Raw genomic sequence first — 20226 nt, forward strand, 5'->3', positions numbered from 1 at the left:
CGAGCTGATGCCAAGGGGCTGCCAGCTGTCAGGATGCTTCTGTGACACCCCACCAGTGTGGAGGGCTTTGTGAATGAACCTGAGGGCTCGCATGTGGTCCTCACCTCTCAGAGGAACGGCTGCTGCTGGACCCTGGTTTAGAGTGTGTTAGAATATCCCTCCTCACCATGCTCAGAAATTGTTACTGAGACCAATGTTTAGTTTATGAATCAACCAGTTTATTAAGGGTTAACACAAACTGGGGGACCAAAGTTCAGGAGAGGTAGACTAGGTATGTATCAGGAAAATAATTCAAAGGTACTGTGGTCTTACTAAATGCACACTCTGAGGGAGAGGTGTAAAATCAATGGAGTAAATGGGTAGGAGTTGAGCCTGGCAGGAAAGTTAGTGTGTGTGAGTGAGTGAGTGAGTGGGTGCTTTTACCCTTCCGTAGCCTGTGGCTCCTGAGATGTGGCTCCTTTTCCAGCAGGCAGGGCAGGGCTCGGCAGCAGGTCCGTAGGGGCCGGCTTCCCGGTAACAGGGGTGACTCCCCAGCAGCAGCAGCAAACGTGGCTCCTCCGTGAGTCGCTGCAGGCTCCGAGAGCTCCGGTCCGGTTTGGCTCCGGTGCTCAGCTCGGGCAGCTGCAGCCGGGCAGGCTCCAACCAGGCAGGCTCCGGTGGGCAAAAGTCCCTCGGGAGCAGGCCGGCTCCCCGCGGAGCGGAGCGGGTACAGGTGCCCCCCCTTCGGCTCCTCCGGGCAGCGGTTGCGGGGCAGCCCCCCTGCCCTCTCTGCTCCTCCGGACAGCGGTGCTGGGGTTCCAGGCGGCTTCTGGTCCCGCAGCAGGGTCTCCTCCTGGGCAGGCAGAGAGCACCGGCCTGCAGAGCTTGCCCTCTTTTATAGATCAGAAGTCACTGTTCGAGTGGTACCACTGTTCAAATTAGCACTGGCCAGGTACATAGTCTGTCAGAGGCATCTTTAACCTTTTGTCCGTTTTTCTGCCAGTTCTCATAACCCTTATGCTCTTTTCTTGCTGTGGACTTAACTGGCAGAGCAAGGGGCTTGTTCCAGTCTGTCCTTGACTAAATCAGCAAAAAGACACCACTCTTGCTTTGCTGGCTTGAAAGACATTTTGTTTAGTCTTATGTGGGTGGAGAGAAGATGGACTGTTCCCCACAGAGGTGAACACCAGTTGCAGCTTTCATGGTAAGAGTGACACAAGGCAACTATGAGACCAAAGAAATTGGCTACATAAAACTTACGTTCCCAGAGCAAGAATGTGAGCTCAAAGGGGCTGGAGAAGTGGACTTGCTGGGGGACTGGGTGGGATGGAAAGCAATAAAACTGAGAGTAACACTGTGGGCAGAGCCTGTCTCCCACTGTGGAGAAAGGGGTGGGCAGGGGCTTGGAGGGAGAGGATGGAAATTAATTAACAATGGGCATCAGGCTGGTAATTTCACATCTGACACTAAATGCAGGCAAGGTGGTACACGCTTTTGTTACAGCTGGAGTTGCAAGTTGCTGACAGCAACAGCCATGGGGTTTGGTTGCTCCTGGAATAAGGCTTTTTCTAACCTTGGGGATAAAGGCACCTTTCCTTCCCTCGCCACCTTGTTAGTCTTTTGGCTGCATTTTTCACTTGGATATCACATCTCACAGAGATAAACCTTCCTTCCAACATCATACTTTCTTGCTGCCATAAATAATGCTGATGTAGAGCACCAGGTGAAAGTTCACCCCTGTATGAATTGAATCCTAGAAAACGGTGGAGCTCCATCAGTTAACACAAGGAGCCTGCTGAGGATTGTAGCTCGTGTGCTCATCTGTGGGTCACAGGTCCAGCAGGCAGCATGATATGATGGACTTAGGTACAAAAGCTGTTTGCTTCCAGTGGTGTTCCCAGAGCATCCATATAAGACACAGGAAATTCTGCTAACACTTCACTAACCTCCCAGTAAGAGAACAGATGGGATATAGGCTTGACGTTAAGAGGAAACAGCAAACGCATTAACTCCAGCTGTTCTAAGGACTAAACCTATTCCACTTGGATATAAGAAAAGGCTTTAATCTGTCCGTTTTCTCAGAAGTGTTATGTGGCTCTCCTCAGTAAGCCCTGCACACTAAAATAAGCCTGAATTTGGGGGGGAGAAAGAGAAAAAAAAAAAAGACTTCACACCTTCCACTGCTGAGTTTCAGTTTTGCCAGGCAGCTGGGTCTGTTCTCTGCCTGTGTTAGAGCCACGGCAGTGACAGACCTGAGGAGGACCCTTTTCCTGCAGGGCTGTTGAGCATCCCTTTCACCTCAGCCTGTCTCCCTGCTCAGCAGGAACTGTGGCTTCTCCACTCAGGTGTGGCTGCTGTTCCCTGCTGGTTTTCCATACTGAAGGTACTTGTTCACTGAGTTCTAACCTGCACCTCTATTTCCAACCTGTTGCAGCTTTCTCATACAGGGTCTGCTCTACCAGCTTCACCTCCCTACACGACAAACACTGATTTGCTTGAGCAGCTGCCAACATTAGCAGGAATATGAAAGGCCCAATTCAGTTGTGGGGAGAATTCACAAGGAGATACACCCACAGGGCAAACCCTGCTCCCCTGCCCTGCCCCTGAGCCCGTGTTGCCTCCCCCAGAGCTGGCACAAGCAGCCCCCCCAGCTCAGGGCTGGGGCTGACCCTGGGGGAGTGCTGGTGCTGTGGGCAGGTTGGTGCCAGAGAGCTCCACAGCACTGCAGGGTACAGCCCATCAGAGCAGCCAGGGAGGCTGCACCAGTGGCTTAACATCTGTGCAGGCAAATGTAAGGAACTGTGTCCTGGTCTGCATCAGAAGCATGGCCAGCAGGTCATGGAGGTGATTCCCTCTCTTGCAATCCCACTTGGAGTACTGTGTCCAGTTCTGGAGCCCCCAACACAGGAAGGACACGGAACTGTTGGAGCGAGTCCAGAGAAGGGCCACAAAGATCATCAGAGGGCTGGAGCACCTCTCCTGTGAAGACAGGCTGAGGGAGTTGGGGTTGTTCAGCCTGGAGAAGACAAGGCTTCAGGGAGACCAAAAAAGCAGGCGAGGGACTTTTTACAAGGTAATATAGCGATAGGATGAGAGAAGATGATTTTAAGCTGAAAAAGGGTGGATTTAGGTGAGTTATGAGGAAGAAATTATTTCCTGTGAGGATGGAGAGATGCTGGAACAGGTTGCCCAGGGAAGTTGTGATTTTATTTAATGATTTTTTTTTTAAATTCTCTCCTGCTTCTGCTACACGCAGCTGGAACCTGCATGATCTTCAGAAGTCTGGTGAAGGACACCATTGACACCCAGGGCTGTGGAAGCAGACAGTCTTTAAGAACTGAAATACAGAAGTTTTCCAGCAGTTCTTTATTTATAATGTAGGCTTAAGCAGTCATTACAATGTAGAAGGGAGACACACTTACAGCAATTATTTATACCAGTTTAGAACAAAAAACTGCACAGGGAGAGGTCAACTCTCAGTACAAACTAGCAACTAAACCACAATAATTTACCATTAGAAACATTTTATTTTTTAGCTGTGACACTGCTTTTACAATATGCAAAAACACAAACAATAGAACTATCCAAAGTGTTTTGTCACATTCTTTCTACATTGAATTTGGCAACATTTTATATTAAATTTTACTGATTATACTAACGTTTAAGAACTAAACAAGTGAAAAGCTGTACTCAGGTACAGTTACATCCATGTATTTCAAAGGTTTAAATAACACTTTTAACTACTGAGATTATCTCCTAGCAGTTTTTGTTTATGCAAAAACCATCTCAAAGCCTCATTTGCACAATGCATCAGCTACTCTATCAAGATTGGTGGGCTACACCACAGGCACTACTGTTTATTATATTCTGTAATAAGGAGCTTGTTTTTCAAAGAAAGGAAGGTTTAATATTTTCTAAGAATCATGCTTTTTTTTTTTTGCTTTTTGCTTTTAAGCCATAACAAAAAAAAGTTAGCAACCACAGCAGTGTAAAATGTTATATAGAACACAGCGACTACACAGTTACTAGAGGTTTCACATCCAATGCAGTGATGTATTAAAGCATAAGAGGTTATGTAGGCAAGTCTAGAGCCAACAGAAATCTGCAGAGTGTGTGGTGGAAACTAGCCCCCTATATGGATTATTTGGTGGATTTTTCAACAGTCCTGGATGCTCAAGCCTGGTGTCCATCCACATGTGGGTCTGCTGTGGGTGGGCAGATGGCACCCTTCTGGACTGTCTGCTCAGAACACGTGTCGTGCCCTGGGGTCTGCATATTTCTATCAGCTTCAGGAGATGGGTATTGCAGCAATAACTTACTTTTACTTGAAGGAAAAAATCCAACTCTTAATAATTCTATCAACAGCGTTCCAAGAAACATGACGTAAAGTACAAAAAAAGGGAATACAGTGGTCAGACTCCTGGTATTATCAAAAAACCAGTATCTCTCCCCACCCCCCACCCTTCACCCCTTTCTTTTCAGTAATTAAGAAAAGCCAATCAACTGCCATTTAAAAGAAGTTAAGAAAAACAAGCCCCTGTATTGGAAAGAAACATTTGCAGTTTGTTAGATCACAAGCTGGTTACACCTGTCAAATTGTTAAGTGTTTTCTCAAAAAAATTTGGGCTTTCCAAGGTGCCCAGCCTGCTGGGCACAGTCAGAAAAAAAGGCATTTTGATAATATCTAAGAACTCCCTGCTTGCATTTTAAAAATGTTTTCACATTTGTAACTGCCTTAAGCCTGTCGTCCTTGTTTGTATTCAGTGAAAGGATGTGTGGAACAAAAAGTGAAGGTGGAAGGACCAAGCCTACACGGTGAAGGCTGCATGCATGTGACTGAGAGTTGCTGCTGTGCAGTCAAAAAAGAAACGTGGAATAAAACCCAGTCTTTAAAACACCCTACAGAAACAAAACACTGCAATCCAATATGGCTTATTCTGATGCATTTACCATGAAGCTACTAGTAATTAATCCTACTAGGCTACTTTTGTGCAACAGCATCTGCTATTTTGATGGCATCTCCCTCCCCCCACTACTCCCCAAATACTCTACCAACTGCAGGTTTCTTCCTTGCATTATGTATTGCTTTTATTGTCAATTTTTATTCCTGCTTTTCAAACTTTTTTTTTTAAATTCTTAAATGAGGTTCTGTTCCTTACAGCTTGACTTAAAATTGCAAATAAGTCCCATTGTTTTGTTTTTTTAACCTCACTATTACAAGGCGCTCTACAAAAGCTTGCAAAAAAGCCAAATTTTCATTAAATCCCTTTGCTGAAGTTAACTACTTAACTGTTTGCTTTTTCTCCTATGATTTAAAACTTTACAAAGAGAGCTATAAAAAAGGTAAATGGGATTTGGCACCTTCAGAAAAAATTAAAAGTGTAACTCAGATCAAAAAAAATGCAGAAACAAAATCGTTGATATTTACAAATTAAAACACCAGTGAAGATTATGTCTTAATATGCTCTTTCACCTTGTTTTGTCTTCTAGAGTACTTTCAGACTGTCTTGTTACCGAGTAGCTTAAAAAATTCATTGATTACAGATTGGAATGGATAGAGACCAATTAGGTTCCTCACAGTTCCTCCTCGGCGGCTGGTACTCTGGCAGCTTTTCTACTCCTAGGAAATACGAGGTGCTGAGCGGTCATTCGTGGTTGTCTTCTTCAGTTTGACACCACGCCGGATGGCGTTCAGCATGTCTTCACCTTGTGGGACATCCCCAGGACTCAGCTCTCCGGGATCAAGCTCAGGTTGGCCCGTGGGTGTCAGGGCACTGACCCCATCCCGGTCGCTTTCTTCCCCCTCGCTCTCAGGAACCACTTGCCTCGGCTCGTCGGCACCGCTCAGTTTCTGGCTTGATGGCGGAGGGTTGACAGATGCTTGTCCACTCCATGAGGATGAGGGCATGCTGGTGACACCTTGCCCACCATCTCCTCCTGATGCTGGAGATTCAGGACTTTGCTCAGGACATTCTTCCGTCCCCGCGAGGGCGCCGGGCAGCCCCCCCGGGATATCGGGGACAGTTGGTGTTTTGACAGGAATCACTGGCGTCTTGATGGGGATGGGACCTCCCCCGATGGTGCCACGTCTGACAGAAGGCTTGGTGGAAGGGGTCCTTCGGATGGTGGCGACGCCGGGGGTGACGATGACGGGTCCCAGGGTGGTTGGCAGACCTGCGGTGGAAGCAGGACGCTTGGTTTGAAACATTCTACGATAGGACTGGCTAATGTCGCTGTTTCTTGGGATGGTGGAGGATTTGTCAAACTCTTGTTGTTCTGCCTCCTGGTCACCACTCACAGAGAAATAATCATAATCTGAAACTGATGCCAAAAGACACAGTTAGGAGGAAGCTGGTGAAGACAGCTGAGACATGTCAGGAAGTCTAAAGTGTGCCTAAGCAAAAAAGGTACATATAGCCAAAAAAGCCTGGAGGTCAATAGCAACTAAGAGAGGTTCCACCTTTAGAAGGAAGGAAGCCCAAAATACTGTGACCTAGATTCTCAGGCTTGGAGGCTGAAGGCAGAGACTATAGTAGGCTGACCCTAAAGCTGCAGGGTGCCCATGTGACTTGTGGAAGAGGAGAACTGTACACACTCAGTGCCTTTTCTGAAAATAACTCATTAACCAACCAAGACTCAATGTTTGTTGCCAACATTAAGATACCAAAGCCAGCATCCTACAAGCCATATGTTACCACTTGTAGGTACAAATACTTAAAATAGTCAGTGACTAAGAACTGTACTTTAGACTAGGCAAGGTGGGGCTCAGAGGACTGTGTGCCAGTGATTTCAGCAGGAAATTTGCTTATTTTGCAAACAAAGTATATCCCAGCTGTCAGCTCTGAAAACTCAGCCTCAGCTTTAATAACTGCATCGGGTTTGGGCCGTTCTCCACAGGGTTTCTTCCTTTTCATGTATCTGCAGAGCCAAGCTGGGCCCTCTGCAAGCTCTGCTGCCTCTTGTGACTGCACAGCACCACTGACCCCAGCTGAGCAAACAAGGCAGTTTCTGACCTGCCATCACCAAAGTCAGTCACTCTCAGCTTGCTGCTTGTTCTAAAATGGTACAAAATCCAACACCTTATTGCACCTTCCCTGGTATGCCCAAGTTAAGGTCTCCAGTGGATTATTTTTCCAACTGTGACAATTTCTGCTTAGGTAGGAAATAAAAGGTCACAAAGGGAAACTAAGAGCAGATTCAGAAAACTGACAGAGCATGAAAGCAAAGCTCATGAGTGCATATTTGCTAAGACAGTATCTCTGAAAGGACATTACTACCACAAGAAGTGTATTATGCAATACCAGCGTCATTCCACTTAACACATGAAATGCAATTCTAGCATCTTCTTTAAAATGGTAGCATACTTAAGCTAAAACTCATTCCAGTAATGCACAAGAAAATATGATTGTTCAGTACACTATGCAGCAATCTAGCTTTCTATTTAGTTAATAAATCCAGGCTGCATTCCAAGCTGGAAAAAGCTTCACTACAGCAATGTTCATCCCTTTCTCCCTAGCTGACTACAAATGCAGTGAGCTACAGCTGCTGGAATACAGCTCCTTGGCACAGAGGGGTGAGTGTATGATGGCCAGGCTGGGAACACTCTGAAAAATAACAGCTCTTGGAGGGGTACCTTGAGATGGGATGGTGTCCTCTGAACAGCACGGAGTTGTTGTTTGGGTGCTGTAGCCACTGGAGCACTGCAAGGAATCCCGACTGCTCCTCTGGGTGTCCAGCTGCAGCCCCCTCGACAGAGCAAGTGCCAGCTCCTCGCAGGCCTCCATCTCCTCACCCTGCTGGTTACACACAGAAAGGAGCCCCATTACGTCTAGAAGGGTTAGTCAACCATCACTGACCTTCAGCTGCCTCTCCTCCCACAGAGAGCTTGTCACCATCACAGCCCAACAGGATTGCAACCAACCATTTACTAGGGCTTCAAAGAAACAGACACCTCTTTGGATGCTGTTGCTGTACAAAAGCCAACACCCAACGGCACGTTCTCTCCTGCCCACCCGACCTCTGCTGACCACACCAACACCATGTGACTCCCGCTTGCCGGATCAAGACAGGCCAACACGGAGCACGTCAAAAACGTAGGCAGGAGCTCGCATATCCACCACCTCCTTTGCACCAAACAGTGTATTCAAAAATAGAGCTTCACCCTGGTGGCAGCTGACACGGTCATGCTCCGAGGTCTCTGGGCCTCCTCAGGGGGCACGGGTGGTCCGCTCTGAGCTCCTCCATTGAGATCTGGTTCGCGCTTTTCTTTGCGACGTTGCAACGTGTTCACCACCGGTTGGTCGTATGGGCCTGGTTTGGCCCAGTCCTAAGGAAAAGTGCTCGTCAGTGACAGCTTTCATCAGTAACTCTGCTTTAATTACAAGTAAAACTATGCAAAAGGGCAAACTAATTATGCACCAAACTGGATATGCCTTTCTGAATAAGACTAGAAATAAATTAATTTTAAGGATAGTAAAAAGATCCACTTACAGAACCTATCTCCTTTATCACAGAGAATCTAAATTTCCTATTCTACCTAAGTGTTCTTATATGAAGGTATTTAATCTTCTAAACCTTTTCTCTAATGAAATTCCATTGTGTTAAAGCCTGTATTTTCAGAAATTCAAATGCAAAAATCAATGGCACACAGCAAAAAAATATACATAAATGTCCAATCAGCAGTAACTATGCTAATGTCCATGAATTCTAGTACTAGATACTGTGATACATGTCTTCAATTCTGAAAAATTAGGCTTGAACAGGTTTGTGATGCACATTAGAGGAGCAAGTTACTCTGAATAATCTCTCAGTTTTCTTACTAGCTGAAAACTAGTTATAATAATGATCCATACTGAAGAAAGGCTAACTTCCTTCTGAATTGCTGGTGCCAAGTTTGAAGCAGAAACTCCTCAGGCCACGGGGGCTATATTCACTCAGGGCTCTATTAAGCAAAGTCCTGAGGGTGTCCAGAAACCACGTTTCACACAAAGAGTAGGAATGACCAGTGACCTGTGTTGGGACGCAGAACCACTGCTAAGCAGCAGCTCCCCAGATGTGAGCTTTTGCAAGGGCAAGCCCAACCCTGAGAGAGTTTTCCCTCACCAAGACAAAAGCTGCTTTAAAAAATAAAAGAAACAATTTGTGCATGAGAACAGGCCACACACCCCACCACTGGCAGCAGCTGGCTGCTGGGCAGCCCCTGCACAGCCTTCTGATAAATAATTAATGATGGGCTAAGAACACAATGTAGACTTTATTGACATGTGTCTCAGTCCAAGGTCTGAGAAGTGCAAGGCAGCTGTCCTGACAGAAGCCCCCTGTGCAGACAGGTCTTTTGGTTTTACTAACAAATACTCTGTTTTCCCTCAACAGCTGTGTCTTTGCTCTAAGTGTTTTGCTTCTAGCATAGACACAACTAGCAATGCTGAAGCCCCCAAACCACTGCGGCCACCCCATGCATACATCTCAACATCTCAACAGTCTCCAGCTGCTGGAGAAAGGTTAGGGTGATCTGTAACAAGGTATCTCAACATGTATAAGAAGGTCCCATGCATATGCAGTATCGTGTAACCATCCACAGGCACCTAAGACCTGTGCACCCGTTATTAATTGCATTAAGAGCCTTGTGAAGACTAAGGGCAACAGAGACCTTCCCCCCTTGCTCTGGGGCAGAGTCTCCCAGGGGAATCAGCTGTCAGGGATAAAAGTCAAGGCTCTGGCAGAGCAAGGATGTTTTGATGCCAAGGAGGATCCCTGCAGATCCAGCTGGAGCAAATGAAAGAAGTTTCTGACTCTGTCTCACCTGAGAAAACAAAATAAACTGGGTGAGCACCTTCAGTCTGGAGCAGTAAAGCCAGGACAGCTTCAGTCACCACTTGGGCTCACCTGGTGACCAGCACCTTCTTAAACCACTCCAGCTAGATCTGCAAAAGCATGCCTGCTTATGGCCAAGGTGGGGGCCAAGCACAGCTGCCACAGTGAGAACATCATGTATGGTTTCACTAAGCCAACTGGATGCCAAGCCTGTGCTTCCCTGCTGAAGTAAGAGCTTTCACATGGCTGAACAAGCTCTTTTCTCACTGAATAGAGCCCGGAGTGCCTTCACTAGTGTTCCAGAGTTAAAACTATTCCTGCCTTCCTGCGTGTTGTCAACTTTAGTATGACAAGGTCTTTCAGAAATACCCACTACCAGATTATAGCCCATTATCACCATGCAGTGCCCATTCAGAGTGATAGCAGACAGAGCAAATCAACAAGTAATTACATGGATCAAAAGGTATCAACAACCGCCATGCGCACACTGTTGGTATGAGGGGGTGAGGACTGCCACAACAAAAGGAACACAAACCTTCCAGCTAGGGATCTTAGATGATGGTAACATGCCTGGCCCAATGGTGTAATAATGAACGTAGTCTGGAAGGAGGGCTGAGGGAGCCCGAGTCCACGCGCGGGAGACAGGCGGGAAATGAGGGAAAGGACCTGCACCAACTGAAGCTACGGATGGGTCACTTGATAAACTACAGTGATAATACCCATTAGACAACTGGAAACGAAACAAATAAACAAACAAAACAGAGAAATTAATATAAACGGAATGAATATGGAAATATACTGCGATTCTGATGCTCTAGGGAGAAAACTTCGGTATCTTAAAACAAAAGAAAGAAAAAATCTTAGCTTTGCTGCAAATAAACAACAGAAAATTGATACAGTGCTTGGTTCAGAAGGAAGATTGCTTGAAAATTGTTATTTGGTATAACAAATTTCATACATCAATCTAGTAGTGATTGTCTCCAGGCTGAGTGGCTTTGCCTTCTGTCCATGAAAGCAGCACACTGAGAAGAAGCCTTTGCAATTTAGGTACCCTGCAGACTGCAGACACAGAAACTAAACTTTGCCAATACTGGAGGCGTTTGCATTTATGGTGTTTGTTCTGTGTAGCTGGACAGAAAGGAAAAGCACACAGCCTTTGAAAATGATGTGCTCTGGCTGTGTGATGATATGGAAGAAAAAACAAAACAAACAGAAAAACACAACAGTGAGGATTTACCAGATGAGAATGGAGACCGCTGTCACTTCCTCCCCAAGTCAGAGTGTATCCCCGTAATTTATTCCAACCTTGTGTGTTTTGTTTTGGTCAAAAAACACACTCCCAACTGCCCAGTGTAACACATGCTACCTAATGGGAGCAAGGGAAGAAGCCACAAACAGCACAAGCTGGACAAGATGTGCTCTGTTAAGCAACCAGATGGGTTTGGGCAGCATCCCACAATCTCTTTGAGTAGAAAAGGTGGACAAATAGCTTTTTTTTTAAAATTATCTCTGTAAAATGCCCAATTTGTATCTTCCCCCTAGCAACTAATTTAAAGGCAAGTGTTGCTGCGGTTTATTCAAACAGACTCATTTTTAAGGGAGTGTGCAACAGTTCCTATTCTCTTCCTCACAGGGAGAAATCCTGGCTGTGTCCCATGCACAAGCTTTATTTTTTATTATTCAAATGTTGCTGGGTTTGGATAATGAGCTACTAGGTTTGTATGTCTTTGAGATGAAATTTTTCACCTTATCTGTGGAGGCCCAAGCCCCCATGGTGGAGCCTGAGCTGACTGAGGTGGGGGAACTGCACTCGCTCACTGACTGGCAGGTTTCAGAGGCTTCTGAAGAGGCAGAGCTGGACGAATTCTGCAGCGTAACCCAGCACCGCAGGGGAAGGATGCACAAGCCACCAGAAGAGAAAGAACAACACAACATACACACACAAAAAAAGAAAGACAAAAAACCACGTACACAGAGACACACACAGGAGAGAGGGAAGGATGAGAGAAGCAGAGGGTTAGGTTTTTGAAAATCAATTAGAAACTGATCAAAGTCATTGCTAACGTTCAGGAAAACTGTGAAAAACAAAACAAGCCGTTTGCTTAACGCGAGAACTTGCCAGGCTGCGAGAGAACAAGGGAATCGAGGCAACGATCTCAAATCCCCACTGCAATTTCAGCCTCTCAATTCTGTGAGCTGTCTCAGAGCAAGAAGCTGAGGGAGCTGAGGGAACCTACAGTCCAAACATGCAATATACCGAGACAACCGATTCATACAGAAGAGCAGATCATCAGTACTTCAGAGACACCAAGTTTAGATTTCAAACATAGAGCAGCAAATGTCACTTACATTCACAAGTTCTCGGATATTTTGATCTGCAAAAAGTGCTTGTGAAAAGCTCACCTGAGTTCAAATATTATGGAACAGAGAAAGAAGTGATACTTACCAAAGCTGGAGGATTCCAAAGTGCATTATCTGTATGCATGTGCCTCTGCAGGTAGGATGCATACACCAAAAGCCCTCTGACTCAAACTTTTCTGCCCAGCAGCTAATACGAAGGTACATGTACTCTGCTGAGTGCATAAATGGTGGCATGTGCTTGCCACCTACCTCTCAAGAGCAGAGAGAGAAAATATCAGAGGCTTGGGTGGAGAAGGAAGGAACATGCATCAAACACCTCCAACATTTAGCTCTTAGCTGGAAACTTCTCTTCCTCTTAGTGCACAGCTTTATCTACATTTGTTGCTGTAAGACCTCCACAACAGTATCTAACTCAACTACAGGCAGGCCAAGGTGAATAATCTTGGACCACTTTATCAACTACAATGCTCTTACACATCTCTCCCTTTAAAGTGGAATTCCCCTCAGCAGGGGTGGGTGTGCAGGTCCAAACAAGTGCTTGGAAATTATTACAAATACTGGCAAAGCTGTCAGGGCAGTACTGAGCATTATTCACTCCTAGGAAACTCAACACTAGAAAGACTAATTAATCCTTTGGTACTCCAAGATCTGTGAAGCAAGTCTCTCTAAGGATATCCCTAACATTTTACTGAATGACAGCCACGAGAATGGCTGAGATTTCCCAAATGCACTCTTGTATGAAGTTGTAGCAAAGCCTCAGATTTCAAGGAATGACATTTTGAAGAGGAAAGGCAATCTCATCTGAAATAAAGTTTCATCAGCTAACCTTAGATGAGATCTTGGGGTGAGTTTGCAATAAAAAGACAGCTGGATAAGAGGCACTGTAGAGTAATTCCCCCTAACACCCAGAAGTTGTCTCACTGCTCACCAGATGCCACGTACAAAGAATGTATAGCTAATTGCCTAGGCAAAAGATGATTGTCCATCACCATAAGGATTTTGGTGAAGACCGTTCCCGCTGTTGAGAAGCCAAAATACTATCAGCATTCTGAGCTTATCAGCAAACTGTGGATTTAAATGAAATGTTGCAACGGCTGTTTTTTTTCTTAAAAAAGTAGGTAATGTGGTGGATTATTTCATGGAAATAATACAGATCCTGTCTCATGCTGACACAAGAGCAGATCTGCAGGCAACCTGTCATGTTTTTAGGGCACAAGGAAACTCAGCTAACAAGGCTTGTATTCAAAATGCAGTAAGAGTTGAGATGAACCTAAGATCAGAAGAAACTACAACAAATGACATGTAGCTATTAAGGAGAGAGGTGAAAAGTATGCAGGGGGGTACCTGGTGATGCAGTGGCTTCATGTTTTGTGGAACTTGTCATGTTCTTGACTTAATACAACTCCTTTTGTAGGAGAAAAACCTCTAAAAATAAGAATACTGGCAAACACGAGCTGCAGTTGAGACACTGCCATCAGGCATAACCACAGTACATTAAATGGAGATGAGTGTATGTTTTTCTCTAAAGAGAAAAACAGATTATAAAAAAGTAGCTTTTAGACTAAAACTCCAAGTTCAGCCTGACATTCTAGGCAGCTCAGCAAAAGAAACTGTTTGAAAACCCCCACCAGAACACTCACACTAGTGTTAGTCTTTGGTTAGGGGAAAATAAAAAAAAAGAAAAACAAATATTTTCAGAAAATGCTTTCAAAAACCTCATGCTCATGGCCTGAAAGACCCTCTGCATGTGGCAGGACAGACAGTGAAGAGTCTGAGTTCTGAACACTGCACCATACCACCTCGTTTTCTGCAGATGCCCTGATGATGGCAAGCAAGAATTTGGAGTTTACACACCATAGACTATTCCTATTCACAAGCCAGAAATTTCAAAAGATTATGTGAAGCAGTGGTAGAAATAAGTCATAAATAAGGCTTATTAGCAATAAAGCTGCATGTAGCAATTAGATGGGAAAAGGCCAAAAATGCAAATTCTGAAGATGGAGAGAACTGTTCAATTTATTTGGTGTATAGGGAAAAAAGACCAAAAGTGGTGAACTTATTTTTGTATTAAAGAGGCTCCAAGGTGAATGAAAGATAAAAGAAAGGACTCTTCCACTAACTCGGCATGGCCATTTTCAACAGGCAATGTCAGACAAAGGATAAACCAAGATGCCGCAGGGAAAACACCTTGGTAGTTGAGGGAAATGCAAGAGGTGATGGAAGGGAACAGGATCTCCTCATCTTGAGAAACTTGCATGACTCAGGGAAGGGGAGCCACTGGTCTTGCTAAAAAAGGATTACAACAGTGAGAAAACAATGGTGAGGGAGGCAGAATACTGAACTCCTGAAGGAAAAGTGTAAAGAAAATGCAAGTGGCAGCCGGTCAAAGGCTGCAGAAACAGTCTTGAATGGCTAGACCTGGGTGTGGGAAGCACAGACCACCCTTCATTTCTAAGCAGAAAGTACATGAGGGGCTGAAAACATAAACTGCACAGTTAGTGCTTGAGCAAAAAGTCTTCAGACTTTTGAGTGCTTGGTCCTGATGCACACCCACGGGCACACACGCCCTGGGAGCACACGCACAGGCAAACACTGGGCAGAGCAGCTTCTGCTCACATCCTGTGGAGTGAGAAACCTGACTATGGGATTTTTTCAAATTATTTTAGCCAATTCCTTTTTAAAATGATTCTTCAGTTTGAATAATTTTTAAAAGTAGTTCTTTCATTTTAGCTATTTTAACCCCAGGAGATTATTTTTTTTTTCCACAGCTGCGACAATGATGGTTCTGCTCCACTCTCAAACCATCTCTTCTGCAAAAAAGCTTCAAGTTAACAGTATCAGCAGAAAGCTAAAACCGTGCTTTGCACAGTAACAATCAGTAGAAATAAACTGGCTTTGTCCTGGATCAAACCAGGACATCAAATGTACACATGTAGCTTGGTATCTGGCCCCTCAGACGTTGTGCCACAGCTTGCTCTTGGATAGCATCCCACTGCTTGGTGTGGTATGTATGAATTCCAGCAAGGGTATAAAAAAAAGTTGCATTTTGGGCTACTGGACTGTATAATTACCCTTTCCATCTGTTGTCCTACTGACCTATAAAAGGACCACAGTTGTACTGTATTACTTGCAACCTTCGTTTGTTATGTTTTCCAGTCAATTATAGGTCAAATACAGTACTGCTTTCATAACCTCTTCCCTTCCTCAACTAGTGAGACCTTCCTGGGCAAGCGTTTCCCAGGAGACTAAATCTTAACGAAGAGCTTAGTCCAGTGTTCCTCCATGGTCAGAGGAAGATGTCTCATTATATTTCAAAAAGCTCTGGATAGTGACTCAGAGTCACCTCCTCAATTTGTCTTACTTCCAGGAACCTGTCTCTACTGACCCGTTTTCTATGCAGGGAAAAAAACTGTTGGGTAACTTAACTTAAAAAGGAAGTTCAGGAGACACAAATACCTGGTGATAACCTACAAATGCATTTCAGTTCTTCTGTTTTTGTTAATTTGGGTTTTATTTTTTTGTGTGTGTGTGTTTTTTTAAGGTTTTATTTGGGAGCACTTCTTACTTTACATGTAAAACTTAATAGTTGCAATAATATATTTCCTCTATTTTAACTTCAAGCTGTTTCAAGCAATGGAGTCTCCTCAAAGGCAGAATCTTTCCAGCTTGCTAACCTGTACATGCAGAAGAAAGTTCACATGCAGTTTCCCTCTATTTCACTATTTACAGAAAGTGATTTCCAGAATATTCTAAGAATAAAGATCTAGGCCTCTGCTGTTTGACAGCACATCAACATTTTTTCTCTTCATCTTCTTTCTCTCCTCCTGCTTTCACCCTCATAAAGTCATAAACAGCCTCTAAAATCCAACTGTATAATTGTTCCCCTCATGTGTGTTCACTCCAAGTTCAGTAGATCCTTCTATTGTTATGCCCTAAAGAAAATGCAGCCATAGTACTACCATTTTACTTCACTGCAGATATCCCCAGACCTCAGTTTGTCTGCTACATAAGGCAATATGTGGGTCTAGCAACAACAGCCAAGTTCAGTGTTCACCCACGAGCTACCGGGTGCTCCCAGCAGCAGCTCTGTCCAAAGGGCTTTACTTGGTGTCAGCACATGCCCTGGGAAAAGCTGGCCAGGGCTGACCTCAAATCTGGCACTGAGAGAAACTGCTGCACTCCAGAAAGAGACCTGTGATGCTTTTCCAGCTGTTCAGCTTTACCCTAATGCACTTGCTTAATTAAGATTAAAGCATTTCATAGTGACCTTTCCACACACACAGCTATCTGTTCAGGATAACACTTTAATTCCCAGGGATGTTTATGGCAACACTGCAGAAAAGAGATTGTACTAAACCAGTGTAAAGGGCGGGGTCTGGTTTTATAATTGCTTTTTTTTCCTATCTTCTAAGCAGAGTATGAGAACTGTAAAGACTTACTACTCAGTAACTATTGACTGCAAAGCAGTCTTCATTTTGCCAGTCATCTCCCCCTCTGGTGTAGTCTGTTATCTTGTTTAAATCTCTACTTAATCCTTGTTTGACTTCCCCCCATCTGTGATTCTGAATGAACTCAGTTTAATTTTCAGTGACACTTTCTTGCCTAAAACGTAGCTGACAGCACAGCAGCTTCACATAGCTCATATACCCTCATTCCCCTAATATGGGAATGTCATGTAGCCCCCCCTTCTACATTTATGTAATCCATTATTAAAAGAAAAAGGACTTTGTTGTCTTCAAAACTACTGCTGGCAGTAGACGCCACAGCATGTAGCTCGCAAAACATCAGTGAAGCACCCACCTGCCTGAGATACATAGCTTTTAATTTCCTTTGTTGATTCCAGACCTTGCTTTTCTGCTGTCTCAGTGTCACTACCAGAAACAATGACATCAGTGTTTTAAACGCAGCCAGCAGCCGATAGGGCTACTCCTCCCCACCCACCACTGAGCCTCAAAAGCACAGCACCACAAGGAAGATCTGTCAGTTGGTTAGAGACACACAACATGAAATAACGTTGTAAATTGAACAGCTTCTGGAGAAGCTCACGATCACAATTATCTGTCAGCACAACACACACATTTTACTTAGTGCTGAACATACAAAGCAAGACACTTAAGCAAAGATGAAGCGGCCAGGCAATGATCTGTTACCTTTTCCTTTGTGTAAAGGTAGACAGAACTAGACACATACAGAGCACATACCTATTTTTTTTATACCAACACACTACATTTGTCAAGTCAACTCCACACTGCTGCAGCCTTCTACAGCTCATGAATAGCTCAAGTGATGCTTGGATCAGTTTGCAACTTTATGGACAGTTTCTAAAATGAAGTGAAAGCGTATGAACTTAGCTGGTGTAAATCAGCATGACTCCCATCAGCTCTTAGGATGTTCTGCCAGCTGATACCCGCCTAAGTTCTCTCCCCTGCTTAACAGGGTAACTTGCAAAGAGAAGTGTTGGATTCTTTCCATGCTAAGGGCTATTGCAGAGTTACATCCTCATCTGCAAACATAGCATTATTATGTAGATTACTACCCTTTTATGCAGGTGCAGTGGGTACCATGAAAACCAAAGATGATGCTAGCATGTATAACTGATGTGCATATCTTAAAAGTCAACTTCCTTACCTTCTTACTATTCCAGTTTACTTTATTATTGCTCATTTACTTTTTTGCATTTCACTTAGGTTAGCCATAGCCAATCTAAACAAAACATTAATTTTATTAGTGTGCACAAAGTTCTTCAGGATGTCATCTACAAAAAAATGCTGATGTGTCTAGACTGGGGACAGTGCAGAAGATTTATTTATTTGAAAACAAAGTTTTTCTATTAAAATGAAGGAGGTAAATGCATTAAAAAACTGTTGAGCTTCCCTTGAGAACATGTTCCAAACCTAAATGAAGCAGTGTTGTTTTGGATTATACCCCCAAAAATTTCACTAAGGGCATTACTTACTAAATGTTCTGCAAAAAATAAGGGCCTATGGGCTGTCAAAGGTGGTGTAGGAGTAGCTTAAGTGTGCAGGTAACACTTGGTAAATGCTAACACTGAAATTGTTGGCTGCTTCCTGACAGTGAGTATTAAAGTTATTATTGCCTACAAAACCACTTACTCTACAGCAGATGAAAATAAATGAAACTGTATTTATTAAACTAAAGGACAATCTTCTCCAGGGACCTCAAGGTGTATTAAAAATCAGTGATACTCAACAACAGGATATTAGGTCCATCGCAGTTTGTAACTAAGATTCATGGTGGGATTTAAAATGTGAGATGGCAGTTCAGCCTTCTTTAAAAAATATTGCACTTGAGATGTGATTTGTTAAAAAAAAACCCCAAAGCAGAAAAAATACTTCAGGTGCTGGAAGATACACGCCATGGAGGCATGCAAACCTCTGCCAGATAGCTTTTTAGGAATGGTGCCCTGAAAAACAGAGCAGCAGTTTCCTCCTGCAGACCAGAAAATGCTCTGGAAAAGTTTAGCTTGTATTTAGTACTAGTGAAATCCTCTTAGCTTGACTGGGTTTGGGACACTATCCTATATGACTCCACAAACAATCATGTCTTATGAGTTCTACAACGAATTAAAAACATCCCTCATTTTCTCACAGAAACCTTATTTCTGCAAGGTGCTCAACTGAGAGTCAAAAAGAGCAAGCTTATCCACAGACAGGGATGTAATGAAAAATGGCAAAACCTATTTAATATTAATATGCTATTGGCATTTTTAGTATTCCAGGCCCTTTGCAGGGGACAAATAAAAGTAGTCTCTCTGATGCCAAAACCACCAGTATTAACACCAAGGCTGTCAGAAGGCTGTTCTGGCACTGGTATTTGTCCATTCAACAGTAAACAGCCACCAGATAATAACAAATTTCAATCTAGTCAGGATAGTAACTGTTAACCTCAGTGGGTAAAGTGAATATTTATTCCCTCCTGTAAGGCAGGACTTCTTGCTCTTTCTCATCTGTACCTTATCTGAAAGTTAGGCATCTAGGCTCCCTCTAGGGCCAGAGCAAACATCAGATTCATGGGGAAGAACTTATCACTTTCTTCAATGCTAACTGCAAAAGCAGCAAAAATCACTCCAGCTAGAGGCCCAACTTTTAGATGGCTGAAGTGCAGTGTGACAAACCTTAACCTCAGTGTTTAACCTGACTCCAAGGTACCCCAAAACCACACCAGATCCTTTTTGTGAAAGGTGAGCCAAGTCACAAAGTCCAGCTCACTCTCAGGTTTTTGTTCTCATGCTTGCACGTACCTGGTTAGGTGCTTCTGGTGGCATGGGGGATGGCGATTTGGACTGGAAAGCATCCTGGGACATGAATCCAGAATCATGGGAGGACACACTGGACAGCCTCATGGGTGCCTGCTGAGGCAGATTGGAGCTGCGATAGCGATAGTGTGAACTAGGTGAGTGCGAGTGCGAGCCACTGGACCGGGAATCACTACTGTTAACGCTGTTCAGACTGCTGTGAGAGACAAAAGGAACACAGAAAGGAAAGGGGAGAGGAAAAGACACAAGGGCGGGGTGGGGAGAGACCCATATACAGTACAATTAACATTCCACATGTCTCTAGCAACAGGCAGAATAAACCGGAAAAGAAATACTGTTGACAAATTAAATATATATATATATGCACACATATATATCTGTAAAGAACCATAAGCAGCTGCAGTATCCCTGGCAGCCAGAGAGAAAATGGCATTTTACCTGGAATTTCACTCAAATGATCAAATTCTATAACCACTTAGAGTTCAAGGTCACATTAGGGATGAAGGGATCACTACAGGCCCTCTCTAGCATTTGCACAGCACTTGCACAAAGAACGCCTGCTGACAGCCCTTCCCTATTTCTGACTTGCACCTTGTTGCTCTTGCACCATGGCCCAAATTTTCAACGGGATCTCTAGCAGGGGGTCCAAAGGCATCACAGTTCATCTGTGATTCTGTGAAAAGTCTGCCTCGAGGCACACTGTCACCCTCAGTCCACAGAGCAACGTGTGAGACTGCTGAAAGCATCACCAAAAAAGCCCACGCTTCAAAAGCACCTGGGACAAGTTTTGCTGACAT

General features: G+C 44.1%; 1 protein-coding gene across 20 annotated transcripts in view; it reads right to left on the minus strand.

The window, feature by feature from the left end:
- Positions 1-3322: 3322 nt before the first annotated feature.
- The window catches only part of MTSS1 (MTSS I-BAR domain containing 1), a 129742-nt gene continuing 112838 nt past the window's right edge, over positions 3323-20226 (minus strand). For 3 of the 20 annotated variants that reach the window (XM_051611100.1, XM_051611096.1, XM_051611115.1), the window contains 5 exons: positions 19415-19625; positions 10328-10522; positions 8141-8305; positions 7613-7775; positions 3323-6300 (listed from right to left, as the gene is read on the minus strand). In XM_051611100.1, the coding sequence (XP_051467060.1) occupies positions 5600-6300; positions 7613-7775; positions 8141-8305; positions 10328-10522; positions 19415-19625 (1435 nt within the window). In that variant the 3' untranslated portion in view covers positions 3323-5599. Of the gene's footprint in view, positions 6301-7612; positions 7776-8140; positions 8306-10327; positions 10523-11538; positions 11659-19414; positions 19626-20226 lie in introns of all 20 variants that reach the window. The other 17 variants (XM_051611101.1, XM_051611099.1, XM_051611106.1 and 14 more) reach the window with 12 other exon arrangements.

Source organism: Apus apus, chromosome 2 (assembly GCF_020740795.1).
Source record: "Apus apus isolate bApuApu2 chromosome 2, bApuApu2.pri.cur, whole genome shotgun sequence".
NCBI lineage: Eukaryota > Metazoa > Chordata > Aves > Apodiformes > Apodidae > Apus > Apus apus.